The sequence below is a fragment of the Ixodes scapularis genome, unplaced genomic scaffold, assembly GCF_016920785.2.
Source record: "Ixodes scapularis isolate PalLabHiFi unplaced genomic scaffold, ASM1692078v2 PGA_scaffold6__148_contigs__length_123643588, whole genome shotgun sequence".
Taxonomy (NCBI): domain Eukaryota; kingdom Metazoa; phylum Arthropoda; class Arachnida; order Ixodida; family Ixodidae; genus Ixodes; species Ixodes scapularis.
The window spans coordinates 26,163,958-26,185,692 of record NW_024609881.1 but is presented as its reverse complement, the minus strand read 5'-3'; the positions used below and the strand labels follow the sequence as shown (position 1 = coordinate 26,185,692).

Below are 21,735 nucleotides of genomic sequence, written 5' to 3'. Positions count from 1 at the left end.
CCCTGCTTTTGGGGAAGGGTAATGACGAACAGCTTTGAAGTGTGGGGGGCCTTTTCTTTATTATTTTTTGCCTGCCTTTCTGTTGGATGAGCCCCCGAAAGTCGCCAGAAGGCTTGAAGTGTGGGGTGTCTTTTCTTTATTATTCTTTCCCTGCTTTTTGTTCAATGAGCCCCCGAAAGTCGCCAACAGGTTTGCGAAAAGAAAGACTCCGGCGACCCAACTATATGCGACTCCGTCGTGCGAATGCTGGCTTGGATTTTCTCCACTTCCTCCTCCTTCTCGTGCCGTTTCCTTCTCTCAGCTCTATGACGTACTCGGCTTTCTCCGGGGATAAAGATCTCTCGTGCGAATACACCATTAGGGGGGGAAAGCATGGGCACGTCCAACTTTGGCTGCCCATATAAAAACCCCGCGGGACCCCCCCTCGACTCTACGGGGCCCAAAGGCAATGACGTGTACTAAATGGCGGTTAAGCGAGGGCGTTTCCGAGCTGGGCTTCTCATGTAAAATCCCGTGGGTTCTACCCTGGCTCTGCGAAGGTCAATGTTACGAAGACGGGGGCTCCATGACGGCAAAGCGTAGGCATGTCAAACTTTTCCATACAAAACCCCCGCGGGGACCCCCCGACTCTACGGGGGCAAAAGATAGTGATTTCTACTAAAATGGCGGTTAAGCGTGGGCGTGCTCGAGTTGGGGCTGCCCATGTGAAAAAAAAACCCGTGGGTCCCTCGTTGACTCTGCGAAGGTCAAGTTTACAAAGATGAGGGCTCCATCGCGGCAAAGCGTAGGCATGTAAAACTTTGGCTGCCCATATAAAACCCCCGCGGGGCCCCCCTCCACTCTACGGGAGCAAAAGATAATGATTTCCACTAAATGGCGGTTAAGCGTGGGCGTTTCCGAGCTGGGCTTCTTATGTAAAACCCCCTGGGTCCCACCTTGGCTCTGCGAAGGTCAAGTTTACGAAGACGGAGGGGGGGCTCCATGACGGCAAAGCGTAGGCATGTCAAACTTTGACTGCCCATATAAAACCCCCGTGGGACGCCTCGACTCTACAGGGGCTAAAGGCAATGATGTGGACTAGATGGCGGTTAAGCCTGTGCGTGCCCGAGTTGGGCTGCCCATGTGAAAACCCCGTGGGTCCCACCTTGACTCTGAGACGGTCAAGTTTAGGAAGATGGGGGCTTCATGACGGCAAAGCGTAGGCATGTCAAACTTTGGCTGCCCATATAAAACCCCCGCGGGGCACGCCTCGACTTTACGGGGGCAAAAGATAATGATTTCTACTAAATGGCAGTTAAGCGTGGGCGTGCCCGGGTTGGGCTGCCCATGTGAAAACCCCCGTGGGTCCCACGTTGACTCTGCGAAGGTCAAGTTTACGAAGATGGGGGCTTCATGGGGGCAAAGCGTAGACATGTCAAACTTTGGCTGCCCATATAAAACCCCCGCGGGGCCCCCCTCGACTCTACGGGGGCAAAAGATAATGATTTCCACTAAATGGCGGTTAAGCGTGGGCGTGCCCGAGTTGGGCTGCCCATGTGAAAACCCCCGTGGGTCCCACCTTGGCTCTGCGAAGGTCAAGTTTCCGAAGACGGGGGCTCCATGACGGCAAAGCATAGGCATGTCAAACTTTGACTGCCCATATAAAACCCCCGTGGGACCCCTCGACTCTACAGGGGCTAATGGCAATGATGTGCACTAAATGGCGGTTAAGCCTGTGCGTGCCCGAGTTGGGCTGCCCATGTTAAGAACCCCGTGGGTCCCACCTTTACTCTGCGAAGGTCAAGTTTAGGAAGATGGGGGCTCCATGACGACAAAGCGTAGGCAAGTCAAACTTTGGCTTCCCATATAACACCCCCGTGGGACCCCCTCGGCTCTGCAGGGGCCAAAAGCAATGATGTGGACTAAATGGCGGTTAAGCGTGGGCGTTGCCGAGTTGGGCTGCCCATGTAAAAAACCCCGTGGGTCCGACCTTGGCTCTGCGGGGGCCAAGTTTACAAAGATGGGGCTCTATGACTGCAAAGCGTAGGCATGGCAAACTTTGGCTGCCGATGTAAAACACCCGTGGTACCCCCTCGACTCTACAGGGGTCAAAGGCAATGATGTGGACGAAATGGCGGTTAAGCGTGGGCGTGTCCGAGTTGGGCTGCCCAAGTAAAAACCCCCGTGGGCTTGCTGTAGGCTTGCTAAACTTCATTACTAACGTACTACTCATCGTGTATGTTGAGAAGACCGCTTTACAAAGGGTGGAATTTTTTGCGCAGAGTATTGAATTTGTGGGTTAATTCAAAACACGTTCGTTAGGATGCAGTATTTTTTTTAATTTGGGTGTCTGTAGCCGGTTCAAGCTGCTTAGGCACGCCGATTACCTGTTCAACAAGATTTGATATGGAAATTTGCACATTTTTTGTTCCCTTTTATTAACTTGAAATGCCCAATTTAGTACGGCATTTTATTGATCTATGAAAATGGCAATATTTCTAGTAGGGCCCACGGGGAAAATGGGGCATGCGCAATTTGATATGCACTGCAGTACATCACACCGTATGGAAAATAAGAAGCGACCCCGAGCAAAATGAGCTTCCTCGGGCGACCTCACATGGGCTGCCTCCGAGAACCCCTTTGGGCCCCACGTGGAGAGTCTATGTGGGCTGCCCGAGTAGGCCCTTTGTAGGTCCCCTGGGGCTTGCCAAGAGGGCCACACTTGGGCGCAACTTGCAAAACCAACGTTCGACCCCCATAGGCTCCCCAGGTGACACAAGTCGGCGTTCGGTCTGGCCCCCTTTTCAGAGTCCAATTTGTGCTAGGTCCCTTGGAAGGGGGCCCGGGTGGGCTGCCCAAGTAGGCCCTTTGTGGGTCCCCTGGGGCTTGCCAAGAGGGGACCTTCGTAAACTGCCCAGGTGGGACACACGTCGGCGTTCGGTCCGGCCCCCTTTCAGAGTCCAATTTGTGCTAGGTCCTTTGAAAGGAGGCCGGGTGGGCTGCCCAAGTAGGCCCTTTGTGGGTCCCCTGGGGCTTGCCAAGAGGGCCCCACTTGGGCGCAATTTGCAAAACCAACGTGGGACCCCCATAGACTGCCCAGGTGACACACGTCGGCGTTCGGTCCGGCCCCCTTTTCACAGTCCAATTTGTGCTAGGTCCCTTGGAAGGGGGCCCGGGTGGGCTGCCTAAGTAGGCCCTTTGTCGGTCCCCTGGGGCTTGCCAAGAGGGCCCCACTTGGGCGCAACTTGCGAAACCAACGTGGGACATTCGTAAACTGCCCAGGTGGGACACACGTCGGCGTTCGGTCCGGCCCCCTTTCAGAGTCCAATTTGTGCTAGGTCCTTTGAAAGGAGGCCAGGTGGGCTGCCCAAGTAGGCCCTTTGTGGGTCCCCTGGGGCTTGCCAAGAGGGCCCCACTTGGGCGCAATTTGCAAAACCAACGTGGGACCCCCATAGACTGCCCAGGTGACACACGTCGGCGTTCGGTCCGGCCCCCTTTTTAGAGTCCAATTTGTGCTAGGTCCCTTGGAAGGGGGCCCGGGTAGGCTGCCCAAGTAGGCCCTTTGTGGGTCCCCTGGGGCTTGCCAAGAGGGCCCACTTCGGCGCAACTTGCAAAGCCAACGTGGAACCTTCGTAGACCGCCCAGGTGGGACACACGTCGGCGTTCGGTCCGGCCCCCTTTCAGAGTCCAATTTGGGCTAGGTCTCTTGAAAAGAGCCCAGGTTGGCTGCCCAAGTAGGCCTTTGTGGCTCCCTGGGGCTTGCCAAGAGGGCCCCACTTGGGCGCAACTTGCGAAACCAACGTGGGACATTCGTAAACTGCCCAGGTGGGGCACACGTCGCCGTTCAGTTCGGCCCCCTTTCAGAGTCCAATTTGTGCTAGGTCCTTTGAAAGGAGGCCAGGTGGGCTGCCCAAGTAGGCCCTTTGTGGGTCCCCTGGGGCTTGCCAAGAGGGCCCCACTTGGGCGCAATTTGCAAAACCAACGTGGGACCCCCATAGACTGCCCAGGTGACACACGTCGGCGTTCGGTCCGGCCCCCTTTTTAGAGTCCAATTTGTGCTAGGTCCCTTGGAAGGGGGCCCGGGTAGGCTGCCCAAGTAGGCCCTTTGTGGGTCCCCTGGGGCTTGCCAAGAGGGCCCACTTCGGCGCAACTTGCAAAGCCAACGTGGAACCTTCGTAGACCGCCCAGGTGGGACACACGTCGGCGTTCGGTCCGGCCCCCTTTCAGAGTCCAATTTGGGCTAGGTCTCTTGAAAAGAGCCCAGGTTGGCTGCCCAAGTAGGCCTTTGTGGCTCCCTGGGGCTTGCCAAGAGGGCCCCACTTGGGCGCAACTTGCGAAACCAACGTGGGACATTCGTAAACTGCCCAGGTGGGACACACGTCGGCGTTCGGTCCGGCCCCCTTTCAGAGTCCAATTTGTGCTAGGTCCTTTGAAAGGAGGCCAGGTGGGCTGCCCAAGTAGGCCCTTTGTGGGTCCCCTGGGGCTTGCCAAGAGGGCCCCACTTGGGCGCAATTTGCAAAACCAACGTGGGACCCCCATAGACTGCCCAGGTGACACACGTCGGCGTTCGGTCCGGCCCCCTTTTTAGAGTCCAATTTGTGCTAGGTCCCTTGGAAGGGGGCCCGGGTAGGCTGCCCAAGTAGGCCCTTTGTGGGTCCCCTGGGGCTTGCCAAGAGGGCCCACTTCGGCGCAACTTGCAAAGCCAACGTGGAACCTTCGTAGACCGCCCAGGTGGGACACACGTCGGCGTTCGGTCCGGCCCCCTTTCAGAGTCCAATTTGGGCTAGGTCTCTTGAAAAGAGCCCAGGTTGGCTGCCCAAGTAGGCCTTTGTGGCTCCCTGGGGCTTGCCAAGAGGGCCCCACTTGGGCGCAACTTGCGAAACCAACGTGGGACCTTCGTAAACTGCCCAGGTGGGGCACACGTCGCCGTTCAGTTCGGCCCCTTTTTAGAGTCCAATTTGTGCTAGGTCCCTTGGAAGGGGGCCCGGGTAGGCTGCCCAAGTAGGCCCTTTGTGGGTCCCCTGGGGCTTGCCAAGAGGGCCCACTTCGGCGCAACTTGCAAAGCCAACGTGGAACCTTCGTAGACCGCCCAGGTGGGACACACGTCGGCGTTCGGTCCGGCCCCCTTTCAGAGTCCAATTTGGGCTAGGTCTCTTGAAAAGAGCCCAGGTTGGCTGCCCAAGTAGGCCTTTGTGGCTCCCTGGGGCTTGCCAAGAGGGCCCCACTTGGGCGCAACTTGCGAAACCAACGTGGGACCTTCGTAAACTGCCCAGGTGGGGCACACGTCGCCGTTCAGTTCGGCCCCTTTTTAGAGTCCAATTTGTGCTGGGTCCTTGAAAGGAGCCCAGGTAAGTTTGCCAAGCAGGCCCCCGATGGTGCCACGAGTAGTAAAATAGATAAATGGGCTAGTTGGTACATCATTGAATGGAAAGCGCCGAATAAACAAAGACCAAGAAGGGGACAGAGACGAAGCGCACTCACAACTGAAGGTTTATTGAAAACAACATTGACTATTAATACCGTGTATCAGGGTGTTGGCTCAAAAAGAAAAACTCTTTATCAGTTAAGTGCAGTGACGGCGCACTAATACACAGACTCACCCCTTGCTCTCTTATGCGGAATGCCTCGTGTATTTCTCGCGCTGTTTTGTTTTCGTATCTGCCCAGAACTGTTGTTTTTTCCAATTCCGGGCTACATGGGCACCTATCACAATGCACCGCAAGATTGCCCGACGGGGACTGTTTGACTGACCAGGCATGTTCTCTGGCCCTTTCATTTATGCAACGCCCCGTTTGGCCGACATACGATTTCCCGCAACTCAATGGTATGTTATACACCACTGACGTTGCACACTCCACGTATTGATTAGCGTGTTTCTTTTGACACACCTTACCCTCTCCCTTTTTGTTGTTTATTTTTGAACACAAGTGAGACAGCTTATGCGGCGCTGAAAACACCACTGACACTTCAAAATGAGCCGCCACTTTTTTTAGATTGTGCGAAAGGTTATGAATATAAGGAATCACCGCCGGTCTTGTTAGTTGTCTGGAAGGAATATGATCGTCATCTTTTCTTTTCATCTTGGAAACAAGGTTATCCGCTACTTCCACCAAGAAGCGATCGGGGTACCCTCCTCGTTTTAGACGATTCACCTGCGTGAGGAAGCTTTCATCCGCGACATGGTGGCATGATTTTGCAAGGGAGGCTCTCATTAGGCACGATGCTGTTCCCCTTTTAACGAGTTTGGATTGCGCAGAATTGAAGGGCAGAACCCCTTTCTTAGTTCGCGGCTCATATTTCCAACAAACATGTGGTCACCTTCGAAGTTGAGGCTCAAATCCAAAAACTGAAGCCTGAAGCCAAAAACGGCGCCCATGCACAGGCAGCACAGCTGCTGCAAAACTTCTATAGATTATTCCAGAAAAGCGCTTCTGGTCGGGGCCATTTTCAGCGTTTGTGAGTCGGGCGCCCACTTTGCTCGCCTTTCGAAGTGGTGAACATGCGCGTGCTGGTCTGTGGCCTAGAACATGTAGACTGTGTTTTTCGTAAACGATGAAATGTATAGACGCTTTACACACGCGCCAGAATACAGCCACCATTGCTGACCTTCTCTTGTTTTACCGAGATACCGAGCCACTGAAATTGGTGAGGACGAGCCTCCACAAAAGCCAATGCTGGGGAGAAAGACAAAATAAAATCTAAGATGGCAATGACCTAGCCTGCTATGGTAATAATGTAGTGAAGTAAACGTAATAAGAAGAAACAAAAACTGAAGGTCAGTTATGGCGGCGCCCATGCACAGCTGCTGCAAAGCGTCTATACAATGAAATGAACCGTAGTGGTGTAGGCCAGATGGCAGGTTACTGGTCATGAAGATCGTGCTATATTGACAATAAAAGAACTCTACAACCACCAGGCCAAACATCAAGCTGCAATGAATACCGTATATGATACACAAATACACTAGTTATATTTAAATAAAAAAACATTTGATTGAAGATACAACAGTGCGTAATGTACAGAAGTGAATCATAAAAATATTTTGTTCAAAATAAGTGAAAAATAGTTGCTCAGTGTAAGAGTTGTACCCATATTTCTATTTTTTACTGTTGGAATAGAATGCAACGTGGTCAAGCACTCATCCATGAGTGCGGATGAGGAGGAGTTAATTCTATATACGTTTCTTTTTTCTTTTAAATTAGGTTTTGGTTTTGCTCAGTTTCCATCAGCTGTAAATATACAGTGTTCCCCTCACCGACATTAATATTTTCATGGTTTTAAGATTTTTTCAGCCACATATAGCATTTCTCCGTAATAGAATCAAATAAAGACATTTTTACCCTCTCTTCTGCGAGAGAATATTGCAAGCCAACCATTTGACAAACCAGGCAACGGCTCTATCCTACAATAATGGAGCTCAACACCTGCTTCATTAATCTCTGTAATACCAGACACGAAGTGCAATGTGTAGAAATTCATGTCTAAACTTACACTAGAACTTTGTTTAGACGCTTCACTTCTCATCTTCAACAGATGAGCCGTGTGAGTGGAACTCTGAGCGTAGCCCGAGCTAGATTCAATAGCAAAAAATGGATGAAATGTTTATATAAACAAAAAGAAGCAAGAACACTGAAGGAATTGTGAGCAACATTTGTGACTGCGCCAAATGTCGACTGTAGTGCTTGAATGTGTACCATTTTTTTATATTATTAGCGCTGCTCTTTGGACGGATGTTGTAGTGGTCACAGACGGTGTGATGAACTGCATATAATAGACTAGCGAAAACAAGCAAAGAACGCTGTGAACAGAAAAAGGAAAAGGGGCTGCAGGAGAAGAAGAAAAAAGCAAGAAGAGGTGTGGAAGGTCAAGGTACAGGCAAGAGCAGACCTTCTTGGAGCCGTTATTTAGCCTGGACAGACTCCGCGGAATCCCGAGGCGCGAGGGCGGTTCGTAATCGACGAACCCTTGGCACCTCAAAGCAGAAGACGGCTGCCACGAGGAAGAAGGAAGCTGCGTGCTCGACGACCTTCAACTGCACATTCCTGCCATCGCTGACCACGCCATACACTAACAGGTGAAGTGCCTTCCCCTGCCCTACTCCGCTTGTACGCGAACAATGACTGCGATTTAATTTACCCACGAGTCTTGTAATACCATCAGGGGTGACTATTCTTTCTACATTTTTTTTTATTTGATGAAGTTCGTTTTTTATTTTCTCTTTTTTTTCTAGTTTGGTTTGAACCGAATATCTAAAATGTATATCAGAAATCTTCTGTCTCGTCCTTGTTGCGAAGGCAAACAGCTCTTCCGCAAGAACTTCCCCAGAGACGGTTTGAGTCAGCGCTTGCCGATCTTGAAGCGGTTCTAGCTGCAAAAAGGATGCTCAACTCGCAGCACGTGGCTACAAAGTATTCCGAGCATAAGTATGGTTGTTTCACCTGACACTAGTTCCTTTGGCACGCGGTTCGCGCAAAGCACCTTGACGTGGCTGGCCTCCACTGCTGCCGGGTTGCGTATTTTTTTTCCTTGGAAAACAAGGGAAAATTTTTTTCCCTGCATTGTTCTTACAATTTATTGCGGTGCACAGATTGCTACCCGACTCTTTCACTTATGAAGTTGTGAAACAATAATCTCGATCGCTGGCTCCCGAAAGCCACTTCTAAAAAGATCAGGAGAGTTCCCATTTAGTGCCATATGGCGCGGCAACTAGGGATGTCACGAGCCGGTTGGAGTTCGAGTTCGACCAGGTCGACTTTTTAAAACTTCTATTACAAAGTTTGAAAAATTTTCGAATAGGGTTCGACTGTTATTCGCAAGCGCAAAGGGCTGGCTCAGTTGACTTTGTATTGGATGGTGATGACCAAATGATCTAGTCAAACGTTCTACTTTTTGCAAGGGAAAAACGTTTGGTTCTTTCGGTAATATAGCAATATTCAATTATGCTTTTAACTTTCTAAGTTATTATAAATATGTTCCGTTGAGTGTTGCTATTTATGAAATAACACAACCTATCTCGTAAAAACTTTCTCTAAACCTAGACATGCTTTTATCAAAGTTTAACCACACTGCCCACCAAGTCTAACCTTGTAGAATCTGGTTTAAAGGTCGAAAGTCCGTCGAACCAGTCTAACTTTGAGGTGCGATGAAAAAATCCGGTTCATCGAAAACTCGGGACATCCCTTGTTGTAACACATTTGTAGGAGAAGCTCCGCCTCCGAACCCCGGAAAGAATGGCACTACTATATAAATGCACAATTTTTCTAGCCGCACAGGATCGGACAGAGAGGATGTTTTAATTCCAGTATTGACGCCAACTACTATCACAGGCTCGACCAATACACAGAATTTGCGAAATGGTAATGGTTAGATATTCATCGATCAGTTTTCGCGTTTTTACTTCCAATTTAAAAATTGCGCGCAAAAATGATTTCCACAAGCCCTGCCCACAGTGACTCTTAGAAGGGTGACGTAGTCGTCTGCATAACGTTGCCGCTGTCTCGGCAGTGCGTCCTTGGTGGATGCACCAACGAACTTCAATAAATCTTAGTTCTATAAAAATACATTTAAGCTCAATGGGAACGCGACCTTACTGTTATCATTTTGCATCGGTGAAGAGCAATCCGGTCTGAGTTGTTCTTACATCTGGACATACGACAGACGAAGCCGACGCGCAGTACGTATTCCCAAACTCGGGAAGCAGACGATGAAGGCCTGCCCTCGTCGGCTGGAGTTACCTGTGCAGTATTATGAAATTAAGACGCCAGTATCATGACGTAAGGTAAAGAGGATATGGATGCGTGGATTTCAGGATAACGTCAACTTCAACTGATTACAACGTGTTTTCAGGAGAGTCTTGAAGACCTTGCGGCAGCGTCTCATTGATGATGCTTCGCTGGCGAACGTCGGCGTGCGTCGCCCTACGAGCCGGGCGTCTGGAGGCATAGTCGGAAAGGCTCTTCTTTAAAAACTAATTTCTTAGCAAAAACAAAAAGTAGTTTCCTAACTTTATGACATATTGAATAGATGAGGGGGATTGCATTTTCGGCTTTTTCGAAAGTTGCGGGCACTGATGCTCACATTGCTTTTTCTGACTTTCAATGAGCATAAACTAGAAAATTTTTCATTTAATTAGTATGCAACAAAACGAGGCTTTAAACATTTAACACGGTAAATTAAATTAATAGTTTTATAAGAACTAACCAAAAAAGTATTTTTTTAGCTGACAAACAACACCAAGTTGACTAACAAAAATAGATAAATCTCATAAAGCCTCTTTTTGTTGGATCTCCTGTTTAAACTCAAAATGGCGTCCTTCAATGTTTGTCTTTTACTGTAAGATAGGGCATATTATTCGGTAATTAGGCGCCCACCTAAATTTGTGTGGTACCCGAATGTGTTTTCACCTTGTTTTTCTTAACTACAAGGGTTTTATGCAAATTCTAGAAATTTAGAGCATGAAATCAGAAAAAATAAAATTAATTTATTCCGCAAAAATATTTTTCATGGATTTCAGAGGCTTCTTTATTCACATTAATTTTGTTTCATACATATCCCAGACATGAAAATAATAATTGCCGCGTCTTTTTTGGCACGCAATGACCCTCAGATAGCAAGGTAACACCCCAATACCGGCTGCATCGTTCCATTGGGGCAGTGAAGAATGTTGTTTGCAACAGGAAATGACATCTCGCGAGCCATGATCGCGAGCAGTTCCGCCGTGCCCGCTGAGCAGGAAAACCGGGGGACCCTCACTAGAGCGCTTTCCGTTTCCGCCGCGAGAGGGCGAGCAACGATCGCTGGAGACGAGGGACCATACAAGCGGCGTCAAAAGCGCAAGTCACTAGTAAGTCTTTTCCGTTTGTGATTGGCTCAACGATGTTAGAACTGAGCTAAAGCAAAACATATCAGTGTGTACTCTGTAACAAAGTATATAACGGTGCGAGTGCATGTCCGTTTCTTTTTTTCCCCCAGTTTCGGGTTTTAAACGTGACAGCGTTAAGGAGCTCGTGTCACAGAAAAGCCGGCGTCGGCGTCGGTGGCGTTGTGACGGATAAAATTCAGGATTGGTTGAAAGAGTCATGACGCCACAGCCACATGAACACGCGGGAATTGCAAACAGCCCATGATGCTCATGTGAAACGTGACGTCACGCGTGGAATGAAAGCGCTTAAAACATGGCAGGCAATGCAAATTAAAGGTCGCCACATGTCTCACTTTATAAAGTAAAGTAATTTTTTTGCCTTAAAGAAAAAGATTAAAGAATTTTAGGTGAATTCGAACCTACGACCTTTCGGTAGCGTGCCAGACACGCTACTAGATACGCCACGCACGCTTTTTTATGTTTTTATTTACAGAGTTAAAAGCTGACCTTCTTGGCCGTTGTCGAAGAACAGAAAAATATACCCAATCGAATTTCCATGGGATCAGGTGTGCATTATACAATGCATATTTATGCACTTGTCTCTTTTCGCCATGTTTTTTTTTTAAAGCGTTCTTGCATAACGAACCGCTGCTAGAAGCCGGTCATGTCTGTTTGCTCTAACAGGCTACTAGTGTAGGAAAAGCCTTCAACAAAATGGCTCCAGGCCGGCTTGCCCTTTTCTACAACCAGCGTGTGATCCGTATGGGATCTCCAAATCGCATGCATCCCGAGCAGAAATAACACTTCTACGCACTTTTCGTTTTCATCAGCTGAAACATGAAATTTTTTTTAGAGTGCCCCGATCCGGCTGGGCTTCATCAAGGTTAAAAGCATGACGTAGTTTCGACAAAAATATTTCAGCATTTGTGCAGCACATGAATACATGGTGCAAACTCTCCTGAAAAGGACATAGAGCACAGTTGGCTGACCCCGCTAAAAGGAACCCTTTGTTTTGGAGCCACGTCTGTACAGGCAACACTTCTGCATGAAATTTTAGGAAGAAATCTTTTATGCATGTTTTTAGCGGTTCTTTACGCAGTTTTTTAAACAATGTAGACCCTTCTAGGCTTTCCGGCAGAGAGCGATACATTGGTGGCGGTATTACCAGGTAAATAGTGTCCCAATTCAGCATTTTCCTATCCGCCTGGGTTAGGTTGTCCCACGAAAAACGTGATTGAAAAGAAAATAAATAGCGTCTTTCATCTCTTTGTAAAACCTAAGTACGGGAGCCCTTCTGGAGGCTTCCTCTGTACTCACTTGCCAGGCCGAGAGGTTCCGGCCCCTTAGCCACTTTAAGGATCTGGCCAGAACCGGGTTTATTTGGTCGCGGAAAAATAGAAACCGATTACTTTTATCTTTAGTTCTAAGTTAACAAGCCCCATACCTCCTTTGGAAAGGCTAAGAAACAAATTAGTCCTATGGATCCGTTCAAACAAAGATTGCCAGATAAACGTTGCACAAATGCTGTGAAACTTGTGGACATCTACTTGACGGGACGGCACAACCTGTGCCACATACCATACACTTGAAAAAAAATACAGAGTTACAAACGGAGGACCTATTAAAGAACGAGAAATACCTTCCGTGCAAATCACTAATTTTTTCGCGTACCTTGTTCAAATGAATGCCTTCTCAGCCGCTGCTGAGTGATGAAGTTTCGAGTTTAATTCCGACATATTTAGAGACTAAACACGACCAATTCATGCCCAAATACCTCTCGGGTTTTGTGATCCATGGGCCCAGCGAAGACACAGTCGATTTTGACATATTCATGGCTGTCCCTGATGTGTTGGAGAAATCCGATAAATGTTTTACTGCAAGCTCCAGTTCTCACTTAGACGAACATGCAATCGCAACATCATCAGCATAGTCGAGTATTTTAGTTGGACCGGTGCCGAAATTCACGCCCTGAATGTTCGCGTCGGCCATAATTGTTTTACGTAGAGGTTGTAAATATAACGCAAAAAGCAGAGGCGACATTGGACACCCTTGTCTTACTGATGATTATAGGTTGTATTCGTGAAGCGGTGCATGCTGGGACCAGCGCCATCTTGCCGTCCTCGGGAGCAGACAGTCGCACAGTCGCGTACGGACAACCGCATCCTACCTTTTCAAACTTCAGGCGAAGCCGCAGCCGCGCTTTCTGCCTCGGGTATGGTGTCGTGTGTGGTGGTAGGTTGCCACAACAAGACGCAATCGTCAAAGAAGAAGAAAGAGTGCAAGGTCGCAGACGCTCGGTTCTTTAAAATACCGAAGGTACGGACTCGTGAATGCGACACGACGCGAACACTGTCCGCGAGGAGACAGCGAGAATGGTTGAAACGCATCAACAGAAAAGACCTGGACGCTGACCTCGACAAGTACAAGGTGTGCTCACGCCACTTCGTCTCGGGTGAGTGTCGGCATAGTTTGTTTTTCTCTGACATTAACTTCCTGGAGCTTTTCGAATCAGTGGGCTAGGCCTACTTGCAGCGCAAGTTCGATCGAAGTTAGTTGGTTCAGTCATTCTAAAGGATCTTAAAAACACTCGAATGCGAGCTTTCTGTCGCAGGAGCGGGAGAAACAGGATTTAGATAACTATTTTACATTCATGAGCACGATTTTCTGTTTTTATTTTTGCCTTGCAGCAATCTTTAAGGGGTGCCACTGCTCCGGCGGAAAATCGGACAGCTGTTCCGTGTTCTCCCCTTTAGACGTCTTTTGATCGATTCTTTACATTGTGCAGGGGCAGCGGCCGATCTTTTTGACGACTGCAACCCTGACTGGGCACCTAGCCAACATTTGGGTTATGCATCCACGCTCGACGGCCCGCACTCGGGTCGCTACGTACGGCTGAGTCGTCGTCGGCATCAAAAACGGACCGCCCCCAGTCAAGGTAGGGACATCTTTCACATGCTTTTTCCTGCCTGTCCAGAGACTAGGTCCATCGGCGGCAGCGCGAACGGATCCGCGCCGCACATTTTAACCTTTTCCTCGTAACGTGTGCGTTCCCGTCCGCTTAAACTTAGGCCGTATAAACCCAGCGGTGGACAACCACTTGAAGAAGACATCTTCACGTTAGCGTGCGAGCAAACACCATAAATACGTCGCACTGCAACGGTGCGTGCGTAACGCGTCCGTCACCTGTCGCTGGGCGCTACGGGAGTGCGCGCGCGGCTGTCTGCTCTCGAGGACGGCAAGATGGCGCTGGTCCCAGCATGCACCGCTTCACGAATACAACCTATAGGCCACGCACGCTTCTTTCTTTCTTCTTCTTTAGTGAAAGGCTATGCAGACACGCTTGCACGGATTGAGAATGAGCGGGAATTTATATGTTTAGCTATCATGTTTTCATTATGAACTTAGTTCGTCACCTTGCCTGCCTTTCTACACATTCAACCATAGCTTCGTAATGAATCAGAAATATTTTAGATAATTTTTAAAGGAAGACGTTTCGTTTTCTTTTGTAAAGCTTCGGGTACTGAGGGTAAAATTAATACATATAGAAAATCTTCATGCCCTTCATACACAAAGTTGACATACTCGGCCACTGGCCAAGCAACACTTTCTTTGATTTCCTGTATATCTTAATGCTCTCACTCTGCCCGTAATACATTATCGATGGGATTTGGTCATTCAATGAACGGGATACGTGTATCTAAAAAGTTGCAAAGTGCATGTATATAAATTCTAACGGGATTCGCGATTGATTGTTAGAATCAGCATTCTCATTACCTTTCATTGTGTCGTCCTACGTCCCATCACACTATAGGTTTCACGGCATCTCTACGGGCAGTCTTTTGGTGCGCTTTATTCTTCGCAAGCAAGTGCTTGGTAGATTAGGTGGGTGTTTACGTAAGCATGGCACTTGCCTATGAGTTTGGTGTCCCTCAATCCGGACAGCGTGACCGCGTTCTCGTCCTTGGTGCTCCACTTGAATCGCCAGGCTCTCAGCTGGCGCAGGTGCGTCTGGCACAACATGGCTGCCAGAGAAGGACCAGACGTACCTTCCGTCGTGAACCCAACACCGATTCTGTTTTGTTTCCTATTTCAGTGTTCGGTTTTTAATTGACACTTTCGGTGGCTTCCTCGCGTATTTTCAGATTATGGTGTCATGGTTGTGAATCAAAAAGAGGCGAGAAAAATATGCATTGGGGAAGCTAGAAAAAAAAAAAAAAAAAGATGACCCGAGGGCCGGCGGGGGGTGGGTGCGCGAGGGGTTCTTTTTGAGAGAAGACGGTCGACTTCGTCTCTGCTCCGAGACGAGAACGCTGCCACTATCCAGTACCCGGCAAGCTTCCGTCCCGGCCCACAAAACTATCCCGGACAAAGCCATCTTGCTCTTGGCCGAAGGCCAAGAGTCAGAGGGAGTCAGCAGGCGATTGCCAACTCCACCATCCCGGCGACGCGAGTGACTATCTATCTTGTTTTCTTTTATGTGAAAACCTTCCTTTTTGCAAATATATATTTCTTTACGTGTGTCATCTTTTTGTCTCACCTCTTCTTATTTTGTGCACCATCAGGTTAAGCATGGCAAATTGTTTTTTTTTCGCTCGCGAAACAGGGACTACGAGGCAGCACAGGCGATGCAGACGAGGTGTCTCAGGAGCTCCATGGGAGACGCTTGTCTATCACGTCACATGAGACCATATACACTCAGACGGTCCCAAATCCATACTGTCCCATGATGCACTTGGAATGCCAAGCGATGGTCTTTCTTTAATCAGTTCAAACAAAGAAAAAGACGATCGGCATCACGCTCCAACGGTCCTGCAATCTCAACGCGTCTGCCACTTTCACCACGGATACCATACGGCGCCTGGAACGCGTCTTCGACTGGTGTGTTTAGCGCCAAGTAGCTCCCATGCATCCGAAGTCGTCAACAAATGACGTCGCAGGGGCCGGCGCGTGTCATGTGGTCGATTGACGCGCTCCTGGCGGTTGGTCGTAGAAATTCTGGCAAAAAGTACGCGCGAACGCGAGGCAGCCACCAGACTTCCGGCTGCAGGAGTTTCTGAGGACTGTCGAACTGGTGAGTGACTTGCAGCAGAATAGCCGTCTGCCGTATCAACCTCCGTTGCTTCGCCACCACCAGGATCGCGACAGGCAACAACATGACGCTCTTTGAGGTCGCGGGAGGAAATCGAGGGACTACATTTGAGGAAGCGTTAGGCAGACCAATCGGAGGCACCGTATACAGGACCGAAAAATTCCAGGCATCATACGGAACCGAAAAAAAAAAAAGACCAGTCATCTGTGTCTTAAAACGTGGCGGCGAAGTCCGCCAAGGAACTTCTGAGAGCCTCGGCATCACGATTTCCCCGAAGTCGGGGCAGGTTTGCGCTGTGCCAACATCACGAGAGATATTACTCACAGCAATTGTTTCTTTCCGCTTCCAGCATCTGATCTCGAAGTTCGGTGATCCTGCCCTCAAATTTCTTCATGTCCTTGACGTTCGGGTAGCGGGTCGTGTGTCTCATGAACAGCATCAGCAGGAGAGGTGTGCATCCTGACGTTGAGAGGACCCGTCAAAATGACATATACAGCGCGATCCTCTTATAGCGATGTACCGCTTATAACAATCAGTTTCTAGAGATTCAAGATTAGAAACCTAGTCCAGATACAACAATAGTCGAGTTACACCGATTGAATTGTCGGGTTTTCCCATTATCGTTATAAGCGGATTGCACTGCACTGCAGTCAGCGAGTTAAAATCACGACGATAGTTGACCTGGTACGAAGGAGAATAAAATAAACTTTTCAGAAGTGTCGAAAGCTGCCGCCCGAGTCACCAAAAGCTCACCTCGATCACGACTGCGTGGACCGAGTCACGTATATTACTTATGCTTTCGCCATAAAGGCTTCTTTGACGTCACATCGGTGAGCCGTGTTCATTGTTTTCCTTTTCCGCCTTTATTATGTCCTACTCGTATTCACCTCAATAACTGCAGTAAAAAAACTCCGCACCCTCGCAGAACGTTACCAATCTCACCTTCCTTGTGTCAAATTAAAATATATGTAGCTGCATCTTAGATTAGCTTTATGTTATTTCAACAAGATGTCCATGTATCAAAAGACAAAATTATCTGCTTTCTTTGACAACAAAATATCGTAATAACTACTTTGCGCAGCGCACGAATATTACGCAAAACGACTTTTTTGTTCTCTTCTCTTAATGTGACAACGAATGTAGTCCAATCAATATTAAGCAGAAGCCATTGTGCACTTATCGAGCAGTTGACAGATATGCGTATACTGGATGCCCGGAAGACTCGCTTTCAAAGTGCGAAAAATGCCGAGTCACTGTATACGCATGCGCGACGTCTCCCTTTCCGCAAAAGAGATATATATATATATATATATATATATATATATATATATATATATATATATATATATATATATATACTTTCAGCCTTTCCCCTCTGGTGAAGAGGTAAGTCCAGCGAAGCTCCACTATGCTGGGAATGAAGTTGTGGCCCGCCTCAAGTTGGCAAGCCAGAGTGGAAAGGCTGGAATGGTTATATGAGCGACGGCTGCCACACAGACCGCCGTCGCTCATAGATATTGGTAGCTGTCCAGAGTTTCGTGTCATCATTTATTTGCTGACGGACACGATACAGGGGAAACTAGGCCTTAACAGCTGGAAAAAAAAATCCGCACTCTGGTCGTAGAATTTATTTTAGTCAAAACCTTCTGCATAGGCAAAACCTTGGATGATTTGCGAATGATTTGCCACATCATCCAGTGTCGCTCGACTATCTGACAGACTCACTTCACGTGCATATACTCAATGCCGTCGTCGACAGTCGCGGACGCGGACGGGTGAGCGACTCCTCTACGGCTGAGACTTGTGCGTCCTTCTTTGAAGTTTTGTATTCGGACTTCTTCGCGACAAAACACTTCCATCGTAGTGCGCACAAAGATTTCGATAAATATCTGGACCAGAGACACCCTCAGGACACAAAAACAATGGCTGCCCCCACTTGTGCGAAGCACAGGGGCAGACACCTCAGTTACAAATGACTCCAGCAATGGTTTTTAAGGTCGCTAGTTTGCATCAAATTTGGATCAACAAACCGATAGACATGGCTGTACCAGTCCTCAAGTATTGTGTGAAAAAAAAAAGTTAAGTTACATAATTTTTTAACTTCGTTCTCGTCGTGTTCCGTAAAGGGGCGATGCCGCAATTTTGCTACATTCAATTATTGCCTAATAGAATTATTCCCTGACATTTATAACCTATTAATCACACATTGCTTCTTTTTTTTTTCTGTACGGAGTACCAGTCGCAGAAAAAATTGAGAAAAACGAACACCCTTTACTCCCTCAACTCGCAGCCAGAAAAAGCGGCCACGTGATACGGAGCCAAATTATATGCTGCCATCCTGCCAATGTTTTAGAGCGCAGATCTTTGGCGCCCGTTTCCGGCTTGAGCGGCGTGGGCGTCGGCGTAACCGCGCGGTGTATTATGGGTAAATTTCCCCGCTAGATCTAGCGGAAGAATTTTCACGCTTTAGCGGAAAAATTTCCCCGCTAAATCTAGCGGAAAAATTTACCGGTTAGATCTAGCGGAAAAATTTCCCCGCTAGATCCAGCGGAAAACCCTCTCCACCCGAATACAAAGCGCCGACAATTGGCCTTTTCGTTTTTCTGGGAAGTGCCTAAGCTTTTTTAACTTCTTCGATTATTTTATGATTCAATAGGCAGCAGGTAGCAGCGACATATATTCGGACTCTGAGATGTGGGAAAACAAATTTTAATATGTTTGTTTGGATTCCTGGAGAACTATTGCTATCTTACAAGGATCCCGGAGGGCTCACCAGTGTCGCTGTTTATATTCTATTTTCTTGTTATTACCTTTTTTTCTGGAATCCTCAGCCTTTTCATTTGGCTTAGCCCTTTGAAATAGTAATGCGCGTTCAAGTGTCGAGCTGCAGCACTATCAATACACTTTTTTTTTTTTTTTAACAGCGGTGTAATAACACGCTGTGTTTCATAGCAAACTGATCCTGCTCAAGCTTCCTTTAAAATATTTTTATCTTTAGCTTCGTTGTTTTTTATGTTTTTTCTCGGACCACAGAGGGGTGTCTGCCTCAATGGCTTGGTTTTCTACTTGAACCCGCTATCGGCGACCATTGTTTCATTTGGTTCCCTTTCCCGATTTGGAAATGACGATCGCGGATCCAGTCTGGCAGACAAGCTGCCCGGCCTCTCGAAGCTCGGGCAAACATTTTGCCGGTAAATGGCCGGCACACGCCTGGGAAGCGCCACCCGAACGGCGCGCACTCGCCAGCTTTTGACCATGCGAACGCCCTCGCCAAAGATATGCAAATATTTTGCCGGGAAATGACCACCCGAATTAGCCATAGGTAGCCACCCAAGCAGCACGGATTTTGGCCGGGTATTGACCAATGGCTGGCGATGGTATTTTGGCCAACAGCCATAAAGTAGCCATTCTTCGGCCAATGTTTGGCCGATGGCGGATGGCCAGTGGCCTGTGGCCAATGACCAGAGGAAGGCCAGTGGCCAGCGGCCAATGACCAGAGGAAGGCCAGTCATCGGCCAATGGCTGGCCACTGTCTGGCCACTGGCCAAAGGATCCTTGCCAGCCATTGGCCAATGACTGACCAAATCTGTGCTGCTTGGGCACGCCTTGGAGTTGGCAAAGCACAGGGCGCGCGCTATTGTTAAGGTTCGACTATACCCGTTGTCCCAGAGATTTGGCACGAGCCACTACCCGAATGCCTGTCGAGGCATTGATTTTCACGGGCCAAAATCGAATACCCACGCAGACTTCGTGTCCACTGTGTGAGCAGCCTCACAGCGAGGATCGCAAAGCTCGATGACGCACTCCTGAGGATCGGATAGTTGGCATTGTCCCCACAGCTCCGTCATTAAAATTTGTAAAGGAGAGACTGAAGGAAAAGCTTGGACTCTTATCCTTGGAATTCTACAGCGACGAAGACGCTTCTTGGTCAGTGGCGTTGCGTTCGACTATTCTTGGGTCTGACTAGTGCCAGTTAGCTGGTGTAAAGTGAGAAAAGTTCCTACCCAACATTATTGCACGGCCCTTTTAAAAGGGCCGTGCAACGATATTCGCTTGGAACATTTTCCCTTAGCACGAGATTACTGCCACTAGTGGGACCCGAGTGTACTCGCGCGCAATGCCAGTGATCAAGAAACCAATTTGTTGCAGTGTAATTTGAAGAACAAAAGAAATCGGTTTCTTTCAATCTCTCCTTCGCAAACTTTTATGACGTAAAAAAATGGAAGACATTTATAAATCTCTCTAATGCGAAATCAGAGCGCAGATCTTCAGGAGGAGGAGAGGAGGGTACGGAAGGGGAAGTGTGCCCCTGCTCCTCCTCCGCACCCTCTCCTCCTCCCCTCCTCCTTTCCTCCTCGTCCTCCGTACCCTTCCCTCCACCTCCTGCGTACCCTCTCATCCTCCTCCCTTCTGTACCTCCCCCCCCCCTTCTCCTTCATAGCTCCACTCCTCTCACAGCGTTCCCGCTGAATTTAGCTAAAAAGTTGACGCCACGTGACCTCATCATCAATTCTGCTTCCTCGCTAAATTTAGCGAGGAAAATGACGTCACATGACTTGGTGTCAATGTTATTACATTAGCTCAGTTACGGAACTGCTCATAGACGCTGCATGCACGAGCCCAGTACCCCCCTTCACTCACCACGACTCGCCTGGCGTCGCTCGACTGCTTTGGTAACTGGAGTGTATTCTATGAGATACGTACGTTTCAAAGTACGGCGTCTAGATGGCGTTTCAGCTCTGCTCTATCCAGCACTATGGAACGCACAGTTATGAAACGGAAATCTAGATGGCGCGTCGAACGACGGCAGGCGGATTGAAGTGAGTGAGGCGGGGGGGGGGGGGGGGGGTACCCCTTTCCGCGGGAGCTCCACAACTGAGGTAATCTAGTGACGTTGCTTGGTGTCACGTCACCTATAAACAAATTCAGTTTCTTCGCTAGATTTAGTGCAAAAATTTACGTCACGTAACCTCGACAGCCATTCAATTCCCCGCGGACCTTTTGCGGCGTACATTTTGAAGCACCGAGCTTTTTTTCTCGGCAAGACCAGGTAAAACGACCACCAGTGTAAAGTGATGACGTCAAGTGAAAGTAATGTGTATTCCATAAGAGTCGATACCTTCGACGTTGAAACTGTTGGCGCTGCCGTTAGAAAGGCCTGTGGCATGCTCGTAGGTGGTCTTGGTACCAAAGAGGTTGTAGTGCTCGGTGATCTTTTCCTCGCACGTGCTGTATGACCCGTTGGTACTGTAGCACGCGCTCGAGACGTGGAAGAGAGAAAGAAGCACGAGGAGCGACAGGTGCTTCAGGAAGGAGGTCATGCTCGAATGGCGTCCGGTTGGAACCTTGGAACACCTTTAAAAGATTAAAACAAAAATTGACTGTGACGACACACATTAAGATCTTTTGGGCCTAAAAATGCTTTTCCAGAAACTTACACCCATTGCAACACCCTTTCAGAACCCTTATTTTTCCTAACGCACCCTTCTCAATCGTAAAGGAAGGGTGCAAAACAAGAACAACTACAACAACATCAGCAAGAACAATAACAAAGGATAGTAAATTTTCGTTGTGGAGAACGATAAATGAATACTCGTTGCTGGGCAGCGATATGTAAACATTTACCATGTTCAATTCATTCCGAGTTTAGAAGCATACCGTTAAAAGGCTTAATTAAGCTTTTTTGTTTTTTCTGTTCGGATATTAGTTAATTGTTGAAACGAAAGTTTTGGTGGCGTAAGTCGCCGCACGACTAAAAGGGTTCAGCATCATACACACATCCATCCATCCATCCAAAAGGTCGTAA

At 48.4% G+C, this 21,735-nt stretch overlaps 1 protein-coding gene across 1 annotated transcript in view; it reads right to left on the bottom strand.

Moving 5' to 3' along the window:
• Positions 1 to 21,250, bottom strand: part of LOC120838950 (multiple inositol polyphosphate phosphatase 1-like) — a 36,011-nt gene extending 14,761 nt beyond the window's left edge. Inside the window, exons 1-3 of the mRNA XM_042294719.1 lie at positions 21,049 to 21,250; positions 16,254 to 16,388; positions 14,752 to 14,862 (exon numbers count right to left, since the gene is read on the bottom strand). Coding sequence (XP_042150653.1) covers positions 14,752 to 14,862; positions 16,254 to 16,388; positions 21,049 to 21,250 — 448 coding nt within the window. The remainder of the gene's footprint in view (positions 1 to 14,751; positions 14,863 to 16,253; positions 16,389 to 21,048) is intronic.
• Between the last annotated feature and the right edge of the window lie 485 nt (positions 21,251 to 21,735).